This window comes from Monodelphis domestica, chromosome 4, assembly GCF_027887165.1.
Source record: "Monodelphis domestica isolate mMonDom1 chromosome 4, mMonDom1.pri, whole genome shotgun sequence".
In the NCBI taxonomy this organism is placed as follows: Eukaryota; Metazoa; Chordata; class Mammalia; order Didelphimorphia; family Didelphidae; genus Monodelphis; species Monodelphis domestica.
In genome coordinates, this window is record NC_077230.1 from 2184371 (window position 1) to 2202120 (window position 17750).

The window sequence follows — 17750 nt, forward strand, 5'->3', positions numbered from 1 at the left end:
CCTTAAAATTCAAAAAATTTTCATATTTACCCAGTTCATTGGAATACCATAAAGTCTCTCAAAGAATATTTTGTCTGTCTTGCTTGAAAATGAAGACATAGGAGAGAGAAATGTTTTTCTTATGGTTATGCAGAGAATCCAACCTTTTTAACCACAATTTATGGCAACTGTGAAACAAATAGCCCAGTTCTCCCATTTAATTTTACATTGTTGAATGACATGAAAATACTGGCATGAGAGATTTTTCAATTTGCCATTAACAAGGGAATTTCAACTTCTGTCTCACTTGGGTGGACTTCCATATCATAAATAGAATAAAATGTCCTAATTAGAAGAAAACCTCTAGTTTTCTATTAAAATGGTAAAAATATCTCTAGTTTAAATTGTCATGAGAACAAAACTGTCTTTTAAAAATTTTAATGAACTCTATAAAAAGACAGGATGCCACCTAAGTAAGCAATTGATTTCAACAATTTACAGCCTCAACTACCACTACCTTTTCAGTTTGATTAGAGTTATATCTGCAGTAATGTAGGAGTTTTCCTTAATGATTCTTTGTTCTTTTGGAAAATTAATACAGGAGTCTTTCAAGACTGCTTCATAGTTCATTCTCATTGCCTGAGGACCACCTTCCCTCTAATCAGATCTTTTCTTTCACTTTCCCCTCATAAAAATACAAATTAAGAATTTTTGCAGAACAGCTAGGAGTGTCCTGGGTTCAAATGTGGTTTCAGACAGTTCCTGCCTGTGTGACCTTGGGCAAATGACTTAATCCTATTGCCTATCCCATTTTATTACATAGTACTAATTCTAAGATGAAAAGTAAGGGTTTAAAAAATAATTTGTGTAGTCTTTACCTACACTAATTGAAACTCTCAAATATAGATGAGTATTTAAAATAAAATTATGGCACTTTCTCTGTTAACACTATTAACTATATATAACAGGAGAATAACAAATCAATTCTTACAATAATACATGATACTTATGGTATTTCTTCTAGGAAGCTTTATAGATACTCTTAATTCATACTTCAAAAGATGACTGAGCTTATAAAATATATCCTCAGATATGAGGGAATTTTCAATGTTAAGGTTTGTTTTTTTACTTCAATTCTTAACACTGAGAATTCATTCCTATCACTCTTATTTCCAAATGTAGAGGCATTATCCATCCATTCTGATTATTTCAGAGAAGCCAAAATTAGAAAATTAATCTATGACAGTGGGAAAGTCTTACCTTGGCTAACATGGCGTATGCAAGTCCAAGTATTCCATCCCATTTAGTTTTTGGTAAAAAAAAATCTTTTGATTCAAAAATGATAGCAATGTTGACAAGAAAAGTACTATTGAATCCCTTAGGTATAGTAACCATATCTTCACCAACTGATCCCGTCCAGCTTCCTTGAGTATATTTAACATTGATATTCAAATTTTTGGAGCGGTATGTGCTAGACCTACAAATAAAATAAAATCAGTTTGATCTGTCATCAAAATTTTTTTGAGGGTTGTTGAGGAGATATAGTTATTCACAGTGACATATATTGGCTAGATAGTATACAATAGTTAAAATACATATTTTTACATTATGAATTAATGATATATAAGCATACTTTGGCAAAAACTCATTTAACTTCATTGATTTCCAATTTCCTCCTTTATAAAGAAGAAAACTGGAAATCCTATGCTGTCTACTTCCTGGTGGGGATGTGGCCCAGAAATATGAGTTAATTTAATATCTGAGTTATCTTAAGGGCACTATTACTCAAGTTAAAATCTGATTTTTTTCAATGGAAAATTTTTTATTTAATTTAGAATATTTTTCCATGATTACATGATTCATGTTTTTTTCCTCCCTCACCCCTACCCTCCCCTTGTAGTTGACGCACAATTCCACTGGGCTTTACATGTATTATTGATCAAGACCTATTTCCATATTATTGATAATTGCACTAGGGTGATCGTTTAGAGTCTATGTCCCCAATCATATTCCTATCAAACCATGTGATCAAGCAGTTGTTTTTCTTCTGTGTTTCTACTCCCACAGTTCTTTCTCTGGATGTGGATAGTGTTATTTCTCATAAGTCCCTCAGAATTGTCCTGGGTCATTGCATTGCTGCTAGTAGAGAAGTCCATTATATTTGATTGGACCACAATGTATTAGTCTCTGTGTATAATGTTCTCCTGGGACTGCTCCTTTCATTCTGCATCAATTCCTGGAGGTTGTTCCAGTCCCCATGGAATTCCTCCAGTTCATTATTTCTTTGAGCACAACAGTATTCCATCACCAACAGATATCACAATTTGTTCAGCCATTCCCCAATTGATGGGCATCCCCTCGTTTTCCAATTTTTTTGCCACCACAAAGAACACAGCTATAAACATAAAATCTGATTTCTTATATGAATATTTATAGTATCTCACATAATACCAACACTGTGCTTGGAAGTAATTGAAAGAAGTTTTAAAAATCAAATAAAAGAAAAATGACATTAAAAAGGCTGGGAAAAAATTTAATGAAGAAGACATCTTCCTAAAAATGAAAAGTAGCCAAATGGGTATGGAAGCAAAAACCAACCAACCTCCCCTCCCCCCAAAAAAACTCTGAAGAAAACAACCCCCTAAAGATCATGAGAATCAAAAACACTATGAAAGAAACTCCTTACAGAGAAGAATTGGCCAAATGGAAAAAAAAATGAAAATTTAAGGAAAAAAAATAACACCCTAAAATTGAGAATTGGAACATAGAAACTAATTAGTATATAAGAAATCAAGAAACATTAAAACAAAATCAAAAAAATCAAAATCAAAGAAGAATTTTTAAAAAAGAAGAAAATCTGAGATAGTTCACTGGAAAAACAACTGACATGAAAAATAAAGCCAGGAGAACTAATCTTTGGAATATCTGAAAGTCATGATTGAAAAAAGAGCTTGGACACCATATTACAAGAAATCATCAGGGAAACCTGTCCTCATATCTTTGAATCAGAGGAGTAAAGTAGAAATGGAAAGAATCCATCAATAATGACATGAAAGAGATCCACAAATAAAACTTCCCAAGACTATTATGGCCAAATTTTCATAGTGGGAACAACATGCCTAGTCAGTCTTCTATAGAAAACTATCTTACCTTTCAGAGAAATGGAGAAATAAGAATAGGTGAGGAAGGATAAGAGGGAGTGTGATTTGGGGGAGATGGATAGAAGCAAAACATATTTGAATAGTCAAAGGTTGAAAGAAGAGAGAAGGATAAATGGGGAAAATGAGGAGAGAAACACACAGTAATCATAACTGTTAATGTAACTTGGATGAATTTACCCATAAAATGATAAAAGGACAGACGAGTGGATTAAAACCCAAAACTTCACAGTATGCTGTCAGCAAGAACACATTTAAACAGGGAGATATACAGAGTAAAAGTAAAGGGCTGGAACAAAATGTATTATGTTTCAACTAAAGTAAAAAATAAATTAGGAATAGCGATCATGGCCTCAAACAAAGAAAAAGTAACATTGATCTAGTTAAACAAGATAAGAAAACTATATCCTGATAAAAGGTATCATAATAAGCAATATAAATACTAAACATATATGCATGAAATGACAGGACATCCAAATTCCTAAAGGAGAAATTACATGAATTATGGAAGGAAACAGTAAAACTATACTAGTGGGAACCTCAACTTCCCTTCTCAGAACTAGACAAATCCAACTAAAGAATAAATAAGAAAGAAGTTAAGTCACTAAAGTAACATAAGAAAAGACTGATATGATAGGCTTCTGGAGAAAACTGAATGGGAATATACCTTTTTAGCAGAACATGGCACCTTCACAAAAATTGGCCATATGATAGGGCACAGAAAACCATTACAAATAAATATTGAAAAGCAGAAATATTGAATGTATCTGTCTCAGATCATGGTGTAAAAATTACATTCAACACAGAACAACAAAAAGACCAAAAATTAATTGGAAGTAATTATAAACTTATCCCAAAAGATAAAATAAAGTCAGATCTGAACAATTGGAAAAACATTAACTGTTCATGGTTAAGCTGAGCCAAAATAATATAAGTGACAGTTCTACCTAAACTAATGTATCTATTCAATGCCATAACAAACTACTCCAAAATTATTTTATTGAGGTAGGAAAAAATAAAATTCATCTGGAAGAAAAAAAGGCCAAAAACATCAAGGCAATTAGTGAAAAAATTTTGAAGGAATGCCTTACCAGATCTCAAACTGTACTTTTTGAAACTGGGTAAGAAATAAAGTAGTGGATCAATGGAATAGATTAGGCACTCAAAATACAGTAGAAAATGACCATACCAATCTAGAGTTTGACAAACCTGATAAATCCAAGCTTTTGGAAGAACTTACTATTCTAATAAAACAAACCAAAAACTGCTAAGACAACTGGAAAATACTATGGCCAAAACTAGACACAGACCAACACTTCATGCCAGATACCAAGATAAAGTAAAAATGGATGCATGCTTTAGAAATAAAGGTTGAGGCTATACACAAATTATGGGAACACAAAATAGTTTATTTGTCAAACTTATAGATAACAGAGGAATTTATGATCAAAGAAGATAGAGAGAACATTAAAAAATGTAAAATAGGTAGCTTTGACTATATTAAATTAAAACATTTTTTGCATAAACCAAACCAAATGGAACCAAGATTAGAAGGGAAGCAATAGTCTGGGGAAATTTTTTTTATAGTGTATGTGCCAAAGATCTAATTTTTCAGTTATATAGGGAATGGAGTGAAATTCATAAAAATACAAAGCATTCTCTAATTGACAAATAGTGAAAGGGTATGAAAGGGCAATCCTCAGAAAAAATAAGTTAAAACTATCTTGACTCGTATGAAGAAATGCTCCAAATTACTATTTATTAAAGAAATGCAAATTATCTTACACCTATCAGACTGGCTAATATACCAAAAAAGGGAGATTAATGTTGAAGGGATGTGGTGAAACTGGGACACTAATACACTGTCAGTGGAGCTCTGAACTGATGCAACAATTCTGGAGAGCAATTTAGAACTATGGCCAAAGGGCCAACAAACTGTGCATGCTCTTTGACCCATCAATACCACTACAAGTCTGCATCCCAAAGAGATTAGGGAGGGGAAAAAAGATTTGTACCAAAAATTATAGCAGCTTTTTGTGTTAGCAATTACTTGGACACTGAAGGTGTGTCTGTCAATCGAGGAAAGGCTAAACAATTTGTGGTATATGATTTAATGGAATACTATTGTGCCATCCCAAAGGACAAACAAGATGATCACAAAAAATCCTGGACACACTTATATGAAGGAGCACAATCAGGAGAATGTTGTGGGCGGTAGCAGCAGTGACTTGGTCAGCTGGGAATGATTTAACTGTTGTTGGCAATGCAAGGAGCCAAGACAGCTCAGAGGGTCTTGGGACAACACAAGGCTATTTACCACCATAAGAGGAACTGATAGAGTCAAATGTCGACTGAAGAACACCAGCCTTCACTTTGTTTCCTTTATGAACTTGGTGTGTTTTGTTTCACAACATGATAAACATGGAAATATGTACTGCTTGCCAGAACACACAGAACCTCTATCATGTGACTTTCTGTCTTGGGGACGGGTCGGGGTTGGGAGGGAAGGACGAGAATTTAGACGGAAAAAGTCAGAAAATGGTTATTCAAACTGTGTAGAGGGGATTTCATCCCCTCCCCCTCCTGGATTGCCAACTTGGTTCATTCCATTTTCTATGCCAGTGCTGTGCCCATGAACATGAATATGGGCACGGGTGGAGTATTTTGTGCCTAGCTGTCCAAACTGGCCCAAGATGGACCTCGAGGAAACAAAGAGTGGCAGTTAATGCTTTTGAGGGACATAAGGAAAAGGATAAAGAGAACACTGATTTAGTGGGGACATTAAGGAAGAAAATAAAAGCATTAACTGAAACAGTTGGAAAAGTAAAACAGGGAGAGGTCATAGCTCCCTTACAGGAATTCATGAAGTAACCACTAACATGTTATTTTTATGGAAATGTGGGGTCACATAATTATGAATTACATGAAGTAGAATCAGAAAAATAGAAATAGTAGCTTGAGTAATAATGATGATAATAATAGGAGGAATAGTAATTCGAATGAGGCAAATCAAAACTCAGCCAAACATCTGTACTCAGTGAGGGAGCCTCCCTCAGAATGGGGGACGCCAGAGGTGTGAAGAAAGGAATCTAGATGAATGATGGGAGGGGAGGGACTTCAAAGAGTCTGCAGGTGAATTTTAAGCTTTTCCAGACTCCATTGCCTTACTGATGTTAACTGTTTCAGTTTGTTCCCCTCTCCATAATGAAGTCTCTGTAAAGCAAGTCTAAATACAAGATGTATGTAATTGACTGTCAACCACTTCATAAATAAGTTGTCAGAATTGGAAACAAGGACTCGGATTCATTGCTTCCACGGGCACCTTAAAATTTAAGTTTGTTTTTAAGTTTACATATTAATCTAAACTATAATATTCCATTATACGATGTCACTTTCAATTACTGTGTTTGGGCTATTAGCTATATGTTCTGTTATACTGTCTTTATTTGTACCCCCCTCCTATGACTGGACTGGAGAAAATCCCATTTAAAAGTCCATAGACAAGTTGGACGAACTTTTCCGTGGCAAAGGCACGTACACTAACACAACTTATCACAGAAGGACCTCACATGTGGCCTGACAGGCCGTTTCCTCTTTTTACCTTTGGTAATTGTCATATAAATGATGATGACTAGACTCCATCAAACTGCTTACAGCCTGTATCAGTAATCTTCAGAGAATTTGGTGAGCTACAAATCTCACTAGACTTTAACGGGTCTTCAGAAGTAATTTTCAGAGATCTGGGAACACCATTCCCTCTGACTGACCATTCGCTTGCCTTTGACTTATGTGTAACAAGAGGTAAGGGTCCATGTAGTAGTAGTAAGTACATGGGAGACAGAGTGAAGTGCAAGAGCGCTATTACGTTCTCCACCTCCACACCTATTGGTGCCAGAGTACAGCTTAAAAACGTGGTGGATGAGACTTGAGAAGTGATTTTTCACTATGGTATTCCTCATCTCCACATTGCATTGGATGGAACATATAAATACTCGTGACAGCCTCATCCTGGAGGAGGGAAGGTTTCTCATGGGGCTTGGTAAGCCCTGGACAGTTTTATGGTCTCATCCCATAGGAGGATGGTTGTATATTGGTTTTACTCCATTCTTCTACCAGAATCATCTATGTTCTTGGTGGCATCAACAGTACAGAGGTTTTTCTGCACTTTCCTGCCAAATTTCAGAATGATGGCAATAACAGACTCTGTTAGAAATATATCATTTGAGGCTGAAAGATTAACTAGCTTTGAAGACCTTGTGACAAATATCTATGAGCCTCAAAGGTTTTTAAATGAAACACAGCAAGTGGCTATTGAGACTCAAGTGAATCCTAATGATAGTGGGTTTGTTTGTAGTTGTCATGAAATAGGATCTTATGGTTTGGGGGATTTTGGTACTTCTTAGAATCTGCATTAGTTGTTGTACCACTTTTTTTTTTATTTTATAAAATCCTCACCTTCTGTTTTAGAATCAATACGGGTATTGGTTCCAAGACAGAAGAGTGGTAAGGGCTAGGCAATGGGGGTCAAGTGACTTGCCCAGAGTCATACAGCTAGGGAGTGTCTGAGGCCAGATTTGAACTCAGGACCTCCCGTCTCTGGGCCTGGCTCTCCATCCACTGAGCCACCCAGCTGCCCTCTGTACTACTGTTTTTAAAAAGCTGTTACCTCATGAAAAAATCATATACACTCACACTGTGGATCATGGTCAAGTTAAAAGAGAAATAGATTTTGTTTTTGAGTGAGAAAACTTTGTATTGTTCCTTTGCTTGGCTAACACATTGTCACATGGAATGTGAACTATGAATTTTTAATTTTTAAATTATTATTAATTTGGATATTTGAGTTTTTAATTTTTTTCTTATCTTTTTTAGTACTTGAAGTACATGGAATCAGTATTAATGTTTTTGATCTTAAAGGATAAGTTTACAATATCTATTAGCCCCAATATTAATGCATCCCGAAAAGCTTAAGACTATGGAAACCTACCATTGATTAAGTATTGAGGGACTTTTACTAATAATTGTGTCTGATTTCAAGAAGGGATCACAAAAAAAACCCTGTAGAGTGCCAGGAAGCACAAGGTAAAGGAGAACAATAATCTCTGTGGGATTGATGAGAATCTCCACCAAGACAGAGGACTTGTTTTGAGGTTCAAGGAAGTGGCTGTTTGACAACTTCCAATGCAGGACTCCCTTGTGCCATATTTCCTAAAAGTACCTTAGTTTGGCTTTCATTTTGGCTCCATTATCCCTGAGAGTGAAGATAAACGCAGATGAGAGAATCATACTTCCTTTTTACCTTCGAATCTAGCCCCTTCTCTTTTATAGTTTGGCAATTTTCTGTAGTTCTGGCTGCTGATGGGTAGTGCTATATCGTTGCAATTGTCCTACAGGCTTGTGGGACATAAATCACTTTAATTGGGCCTTGCTGGTGATTCAAGAACCTGTTGAAACCTTTCTTACTCATTTTATATACATAAGATTTTGATATTTTATTTTTTATACAAAATTTAATTTTTGCTCTTTTATTTGGGATATTTTTCTTGGGATATTAGTTTTTTATTTTTGACAATTGATTCATATACCTCATAACTTGGCCATATATCCCAAGGTGATTCTGGTGGTGGTCAACACCCTCCTTGGAGGGTAGGAGGGGTTGTGTAATTATCCTAAAATCTAAGGTTTAAAATCTTTTGTAGTAATCTCAGGAAAAGAAACTCACCAACATCCCAAATCAAGAAAGTGGATCTTTTTGGAGAAGGTGCCATAAGGATGCCTGCAGAAACCCACACTGCATGAAAAGGATCAGAATGAACTTTGGGATATAATGAACTGGTCTGAAGGGGGTTGAATATGCTTATTCTGAATGTAAACTCTTATGCCAAAGGGGACTGCCCCCTAACTGCCTTCATCTATCAATCATTTTTTGTTTTCTTCCTCTTTTCTTTACCTCTCATCCCCAAATTGTTGTAATATTCCCCTTTGTAAAGTGCAATAGGTTATGCACCTTTAGTCAGAAGTTTTAGAGGTATAAGCTGATTATGTGAAATGATTTATTGGGAAGATTAGGTATGTAAATCTGGGAGATTTCAACAAGCTCATCTCCCAATAGAATCACAGGGGGGATTGTGTAGGAGTTTCATCCCTTCCCCCTCCTGGATTGCCAACGTGGTTCATTCCATTTTGTGTGCCAGCACTGAGTCCATGAACATGAATAACCCCACTGGGCTCTACTTTCCTGAATGAGGCAGGAGAAGTGGACTGAGAGCATGTGAGAGAACCAAGACATGTAGTCAAACTTAGATAAGAAAAATAGATTTTAAACCTCTATCTCTCTTTCTTCTTCTTCAACTGATCATTAATAAACTTTATGGAAAATAAGAACTTGGAGATATTAATTTAAATATAACAAAACTTTATCTACATGTAACCTGGGAGAAAAGCAAAATAAAAAACAAAACAAACAAAATAAATGTAAATAAATACTATTCGAATGGAAAGGTATTAACAATTGGGGAATCAGGAAAGTTTTAATTTAGAAATTGATGCTTGAGATGAGTTTTGAAGAATTTGAACAAAGGATTCTAAGAGAGTACATTCAAAGGATTTAAGGAAGACAATTCAAAGCTTGGACATAGAAGATAGGGTTTCATGTGTCACAAACAGCAAGAAAATAGATATAGCTGGACCATATTGTGTAGTGTAACATTTAAAAGAGTTAAACTGTGGCATTTAAAAGAGTGGGAGCCATAAACTGTAATAATTAAAATGGCTGAGGGTCATAAACTGTAGTGAGTTAAAATAGTTGAAGATATAAACTGTGATAGATATAAAAGTGGGTGAGTAAATTGTGACCACAGAAATTATGTTTCCACTACAGTGTCTTGTTTTAAATCAAATATAAGGTGGTTGCCAGGGAAATATTCGCAATTATGAATATACCCAAGTCAACTGGGTTTTATAGAGAATTTAATTAATAATACAATGAGGAATCAAAGAAAGAGAGAGAGAGAAAAGGAAATAAATGAGAAAAGAATAGGCTGGCCCAGGCAGCCCTGGCCAACCCAGGCCTAAGCCCTAAAAGAAAAGATCAGTCAGTCCTAATCACTCACCATAACATCTGTTCAAGCGAGGATTCAGGGGGACAGAGTCTCCCCAGAGGGAGTTCCAGCCAGAGTCAGCCTCCCTTGAGAGACCTCCTTAGAGATTGTCCTTCTATCAACAACCTCTTTAGAGCCTGTCTCTCAAGAGACTGTTTCTCTCCCTTTGAACAGTCTGTCCTTTTCTTATATAGGGGGTTTTCTCCTATGTCACCTCCCCTAAGTTCTTCTATCTACCAATCACAGTAGACGTTTTCCAAAGGACAGCCCATTCTGAAATCACACCTGAGTAGACTAATCCTTTTAGTAATCCACACCTGAGTAGGTTAGAATCTCTGAGTAAGTTTCTCACCTCTTTGTCCTATGTAAGTTTACAAGTTGCCTGACCTTTATAGGTACTTAGCACCCCTTTGTATTAATTCCAAAAATAGGCATGGCTTAAGTGTGGGTGTAAGTATTTTTCATTGTTCAGCAAGGAGTTTTCTCCCTTAAAGCAGTCTTAAGTACGGGTGGAGTAGAGGTCTTCCCATTTCTCATCTAAGTAGAGTTCTCACTTTCCAAATGGGGAGTGGTCCCAGTAGGGAATTGTTCCAATGGAGAATTCCCCAATGGGGAAATTTTTTAACATTCACAAGTCTGAGAAATTTCAAGACTCACAGTAGGAGGAAGAAATATATTAGATTTTGCTTAGATTGGTGTCAGTATGAGATGGACTTTTAAAGTGAAAGAGAAAAAAAGAAAAAAATATTTGAAGAAAATATTTTGATCTAGAGACAAATATATCCCTTATAGCAACTTTTATAAGACATCTTTTCAAAACTTAAATGATTCTATGATCTGCTGCTCTCTTGGCATGAGTATTTAAAAATTTTCTCTTTCTCCTCAAGCTTCCCAAAGCTTCCCCTTCCCAACCTTCTCAATTGAAAAATTTGACTCATTTTATAGAAAAAGCTGAATCCATTCTTTGTGAGCTCCTTCTCTCCTCTTCCTCATACTACTAATATACTTTCTGCTACTATCTTTTCCTTTGCTTGTTTCTGTTATGTCTATCTTTTATAGGACGCTTTTCCTAACCCATCTTAATTCTTAGGTCTTCCGATTAGTTACTTTCCATTTATCCAGCATATATCCTGTTTGTACCTAATTGCTTATTGCCTCCTAGAGGAAAGGGACCATCTTTTGCCTCTTTTTGTATACACAGCACTTAATGCAATACAGCTATAAGAGGTAGTGAACATTATTCTTCATTCTTGTTGCATAACCAGTTCATTTTATTTACCAGATTTATAAAACTCTAGTATCTTTTATACCTCTTCTTCACAATGTTTTTGGCAATATATCACAGGCTATTAACCACCACATTTTATATTTTGTTTCTCTTTTGGTTACATAAAATTTTGATGCTTTGGAGATTGTTGCATCCCATGATACAGAATCTTTGGAAGATCACTAGTGTAAAAAATGTGAGAACTTTCTTCAATGAAGAAGTTTGAGAATTAGAATGGCATAATGAAAGGACTAGTGACTTGGAATCAAGAAGATCTAGGATCCTCTGACAGAGGAGGTAGAAATTCAGGCAAAAACTACTTAACATCTCAGTGTTCCAAGGACAAGTTAATTAACTATAGTGGTTGTATTCTAGAATGGCTTCACAGTTATGTTATTTTCAGCTAATGAATCCCAAAGACCAATTAGAGACATTAAAATTATAGATATTGCTAACAACAATAAGAAACTTTCTAGCCATTTTCATGAGACTTTTGACCTTCTGTTGGACTATCAAGAAGTATTTAAAAGTTTATCCCATTTAACTGAGGCGAGGCAATCTCAGGATTGCTTATATATTTAAGGGAAACATGGGCATAAGAACATTAAGGATGTATGCCTATTCAAGCGTGGTGCTACTGTTCCAAATCACAAAGTAAGGGGGCAGCCGGGTAGCTAAGTGAATTGAGAGTCAGGCCCAGAGATGGGAGGTCCTGGGTTCAAATCTGGCCTCAGACACTTCCTAGCTGTGTGACCCTGGGCAAGTCACTTGACCCCCCACTGCCTAGCCCTTACCACTCTTCTGCCTTGGAACCAATACATAGTATTGATTCCAAGATGGAAGGTAAGGGTTTAAAAAAAAAGATCCAATTTGACCAAATCACAAAGTAATTCATAGATAAAAAGGCTAATTCCAAACCTGGATTGTGCCACCTCCTACTCTCTGAATTTTAGTTTCCTTTAAGTTTCCATTTAAGTGCCACATCCTGCAGGAGGGCTTTCCCAGTTCCTCAAACTACTAATTCTAAGGCTTCTTTCCATCTACTCTGTATTTTTCTTGTGTGTACCGATCACACACACAGACACACAGACACACACACAGTCTACCACTAGAATGTAATCTTAAAGATAAGGATTATTTTTGCTTTTTCTTTTGAGCCTAAGGGACTTAGCACATTGTGTGACACATAATACTTAATAAATGATTGCTGATTGGTCAAATCTCTCCAGAATTCTTTGTTCAAATCTAAGTTATTCCCTTTTTGGAGAGATTCTGAGAATTCCAGGCATTTTGGAAGTGTTTTAGAATGCTTGAGCACCCTCATTCTGCATTGTCTCCCCTGGATTAGAACTGTGATGGACCTCTTAAAACATACAGACTTCAGTAGTCAAGGTAGAGATTTGTCTAAGTACAACTTGTGCTAGAATGGTTCTTACTTGACATCCACACAATCTTGAAAATTTGTCAACCCATTGAAAAATTATATTTTTAGGCATTTCCATGACACCAAGTCTCTAACTGTTTAAGCAAGTATCTGTATAATTCTTCTTTCTCTCTTCCATTAAAGTCTGATTTGTGTGAGGAAGCTATTTGGCTCAGTGGATTGAGAGCCAGCCCAGAAGTGGGAGGTCCTCAGTTTAAATCTGGCCTTAGACACTTCCAAGCAATATGATCTTGGGAAAATACATTACCTAGCCATTACTGCTCTTCGGCTATGGAACCAATAAATAAATATTGATTTTAAGACATAAGGTAAGAGTTTACATTAAAAAAATGATTTGTGTTAAATACAGAAAATAGTTCTCTAAAACTATACTTTATTAATTAATTAGACTGATTAGGATGGTGATCCACTCTAATGGAATTATTTTAGAAATTTTAACTGTGTTGTAGAAGGTCTGGATCACAGGAATTTTAGATCTCTATACTAGTTAGTTTAGCTATGTGTCATTCCTATTTTATTGACTGAAAAATCATGATTTACTAGGATATTAAAAAAATAAAGCCTGTTTTTGACAAAGACAAATTGTGCAGATGACTAAAAGAGAAGGAACATTTATTTCACAAATAAAAGAGATCTGATGTCAAAGGATCACAATCTAAGCTATCCACATCCAGAGAAAAAAACTGTGGGAGTCAAAACACAGAAGAAAAACATATGATTGATCACATGGTTTGATGGGGATATGATCAGGATGTTGATCATATATGATCAATGATCACTCTATTGGAAATATTAGTGATATGGAAAAAGGTTTTGAACAATGACACATGTAAAACCCAGTGGAATTGCTCATTGGATCTGGGAGAGGAGAGGCAAAGACCATGAATAATGTAACCATGGAAAAATATTCTAAATTAAGTAATAAACAAAAAATTTTAAAATTTTAAAAAAAGAAGAAAGGAAGACAAAATAATAAGCAAGTTTTACATTATCCAAGCCTTATAAAGCATGTGTAGAATTGCTGCTATAGAACTAGACAAATCATGGAGCTATGAGTCCTTGGGTAAACTCTGAGTTGTAATTTGGAAAAATAGTTATAAGCAGTGTGGTAGAATGGAAGGTAGACTGGATGTGCATTTTTGACAAATACTAATTATATCATTATGGGCATGTGGGCAAGTCACTCACTCATGTTCATGTTATCTTCCCTTGTTACTTGCTTATAAGTTCCTTGTTCTTTTACATAGTGGCTGGCATATAGTAGGAAGCCAAATGTTTTGTGAATGAATGATTTAACCTCTGCCCTACAGATAACTCTCTAAGATTTACCTACTAAATGACAAACAATTTGTAATCTGTTGGAGGAAGTGTGTTCTCACACTTAGAAAATCATATATTCCTGACTTATTGATATTTGTTTATGATAAATGCATAAGGATATATAACATAAATATATTTATTTAAAAGAAGAAAGTCCATTAAAAAAAAACCCCTTACTTTCTGTCTTAGAATATCTATTCCAGGACTTCCAGATAAACATGGCTGCAGTTTAGATGCAAGAATCCACCTCTCGTCATAGCCTACCAATATAGACTACCTCAAAAGGTCAAGAAATCTAAATTCATATGAATGAAGGGACTCCACAGTAGGGAACAGCATTGAAGACACATGGGATTTGGCATTTCCACAATATAAAGGGGTGAAATAGCTTCCACCAAAAAGCGAGCTGATCTAACCTCCCCCACTCTACCTATGGAGCCAGATCGCTAGTCTCAGAGCCAGAATCAATGAGCAAGAGAGGGGCACCTCTAGGTCCTTGGCAGCTGACTAAGACCACCAAAGACCTACCCCTCAGAGCAGTTAGACTGGAGACCCCAACAGGTGGAAGAGCTCAGATCTTGGGTCTGAAGATAGCACAGAGAAGGGCTGCAAACAGTAGAAGATCCAGAGACTTGAGAGGTGGCCTCAAGTAAAAACATCACTCCTTAGTTCCATATACAGAGAACCTGCCCTCCTCACTCAGACTTCTGGCTGGAAAGGGAAGGAAAAACCACCCTAGTGATGGCAAACTATGCCCAGGAAAAACAACTTCCCAACACCAAGAGGAACAAGAAGAAGGCTTTGATGCTGAATAATTTTTATGGAGGAAAAATAAAGACTATAGAGAAAATAGCAGAAGAGGACATAAAAAAAATGCATCCAAACTTTCAAAAAAAAAAAAAGGAAATTGGACACAAGACCTTGAAGAATTTAAATTGGAGCTTATGAAAAAGATGGCAGAATATTGACAAGAAAAATGGGAAATAGTTAAAAAAGAAAATAACAGACTAAAAGACAGGAACCCTCAATTGGAGAAAGAAGCCAAGAAATCAAATGAAATGAGAAAAAAATTCGAGACCAAAATTAAACATCTGGAAGCCATGAAAAGTAGGATAGACCAAACCAAAAAGGAAAATCAAAAGATTATAGTGGAAAATCAAAAGATTGTAGCGGAAAACCAGTCTTTAAAGACCAGAATTGGGCAACTAGAAGCCAACGATCTCACAAAACAGAAAGAATTAATAAAGCAAAATCAAATGATTGAAAAATGGAAGGAAACATGAAATATTTCACTGAAAAGATGACAGATCAAGAAAACAGGTCTTGAAGAGACAATTTGAGAATCATTGGTCTACCTGGAAACACAGAAATAAACAGAAACCTTGACATCATAATACAAGAAATCATCTAAGAAAAATGCCCTGATGTTGTTGAACAAGAAAGCAAAATAGACATTGAAAGAGTTCATAGACCCCTCACTAAATCCTCAAAAGATAACCCCCAGGAATGTAATTGCCAATTAAGAGCTTCCAAGCTAAGGAAAAATTTTTATAAGAAGCCAAAAAGACAATTCAGATATCAAGGAGCACCAATCAGGATCACCCAAGATCTGACAGCTTTCACACTAAAAGACCTAAAGGCTTGGAATATAATATTCAGAAAGGCAAGAGAATTGAGTGTTCAACCAATGATCACCTACCCATCAAAACTGACTATACTTCCAGGGGGAAATTCCAGATCATTCAACAAAAGAGATTTCCAAGTATTTGTAAAGAAAAGACCAGAACTAAATGGAAAGTTTGATATCCAAACAAAAAGATCAAGAGAATCATGAAAAGGTAAATAAGAGAGAGGAAAGGTGGAAAAATGTTTTTTATTTAAATTTTCTTCTTTAAGGGCTTCAATAAAATCAATTTGTTTATATTAATAAATGGAAACATGATATTTGTAACTTTCAAAAATTATATTCACTATTATAGTAATTAGAGGAATCATTCATAAGTAAAGATTGGGGTAATAAGTGGACTAAGATAATATGCTAAAAAAGGAAAAGGGAGGGGGGAATAGAATATTGCACCAAGAGAAACTTGAAGGAATAAGATAAATAGGATAATTGATATCACACAAAGAGACACATGGGAAGGGGAGGGGAAGAATACTCTTATAAGAAGGAGAGGAAGAGAGTGCTAATAGCTAATACTTAAACCTTACTCTCAGTGAAATCAATTCGAAGAAGGAAGAATATCTAGATCCATTTGGGTATAGAATTCTATCTTACCCTACAGGGAAAGTGAGAACAGAAAAACCAAGGGGGGAGTGGGGTGGGGAATACCAAAAAATAGGAAAGGGGGAGGGCACTTAATAGACACTAAAAAATAAGAAGGTAACAAAAAGGGAGGGGGCAGAAAGGGTAGTATAATAAGGGTGGGAATATTTGGGACTGATTAAATGCAAACCACTGGTTTAAAAAGATATAGTGAAAGGAGAAAGGGCAGAATTAGGAGAGGATATTAAAATGTTGGTGAATTCAGAGATGGTTATCATAACTCTGAATGTGAATGCAATAAACATATCCATAAAACAAAAGCAAATACTGAGTGGATTAGGAACCAAAACCCTACCACATGTTGTCTACAAAAAACACACATGAGGCAGATAGACACTCAAAGAATAAGGATCAAAGGCTGGAGCAAAATCTATTGGGCCTCACTGAGAAAAAGAAGGCAGGACTTGCAATCATAATATCTGACAAAGTCAAAGTAAAAATAGATCTGATTAAAAGAGATAGGGAAGATAATTACATCCTGATAAAAGGCAGTATATACAATGAGGAAATATCAGTTATCAACAGGTATGCACCAAACATTATAGCATCCAAATTTCTAAAGGAGAAACTAGTGGAGTTAAAGGAGGAAATACATAGTAAAACTATACTAGTGGGAGACCTGAACCTTCCTCTATCAGATCTATATAAATCAAACCAAAAACTAAATAAGAAAGAGGTATGAGATGTGAATGAAATCTTAGAAAAATTAGAGTTAATAGATATGTGAAGAAAAATAAATAGAGACAAAAAGGAATACACCTTCTTTTCAGCAGTACATGGTACATTCACAAAGATTGACCATGTACTAGGGCATAAAAACATGGCAAACAAGTGCAAAAGAACAAAAATAATAAATGCAACCTTTTCAGATCATAATACAATGAAATATATAAGAGGGGCATTTTTGTAGTTCAGTTTCAGTTGTGTCTGACTTTTTTTTCTCTGACCTCAGGGTTTTCTTGACAAACATACTGAAATAGTTTTGCCCTTTCCTTCTCAAGCTCATCTTAGAGGTGAGGAAAGTGAGATAAATGGTTTAAATGTCCTATCTAGGGTCACAAAGCTAGATAGAAAGTGTAATTTCCTCCAGCTCATTTTACAAATGAGGAAACTGAGGCAAAGAGTTAAATGACTTTCCCAAGGTCCCAAGGCTAGG

At 35.6% G+C, this 17750-nt stretch overlaps 1 protein-coding gene across 1 annotated transcript in view; it reads right to left on the minus strand.

The window, feature by feature from the left end:
* The window catches only part of BACE2 (beta-secretase 2), a 107701-nt gene that overhangs the window by 30640 nt on the left and 59311 nt on the right, over positions 1–17750 (minus strand). The window contains exon 3 of the mRNA XM_001370355.4: positions 1240–1456. Within this exon, the coding sequence (XP_001370392.2) occupies positions 1240–1456 (217 nt within the window). The remainder of the gene's footprint in view (positions 1–1239; positions 1457–17750) is intronic.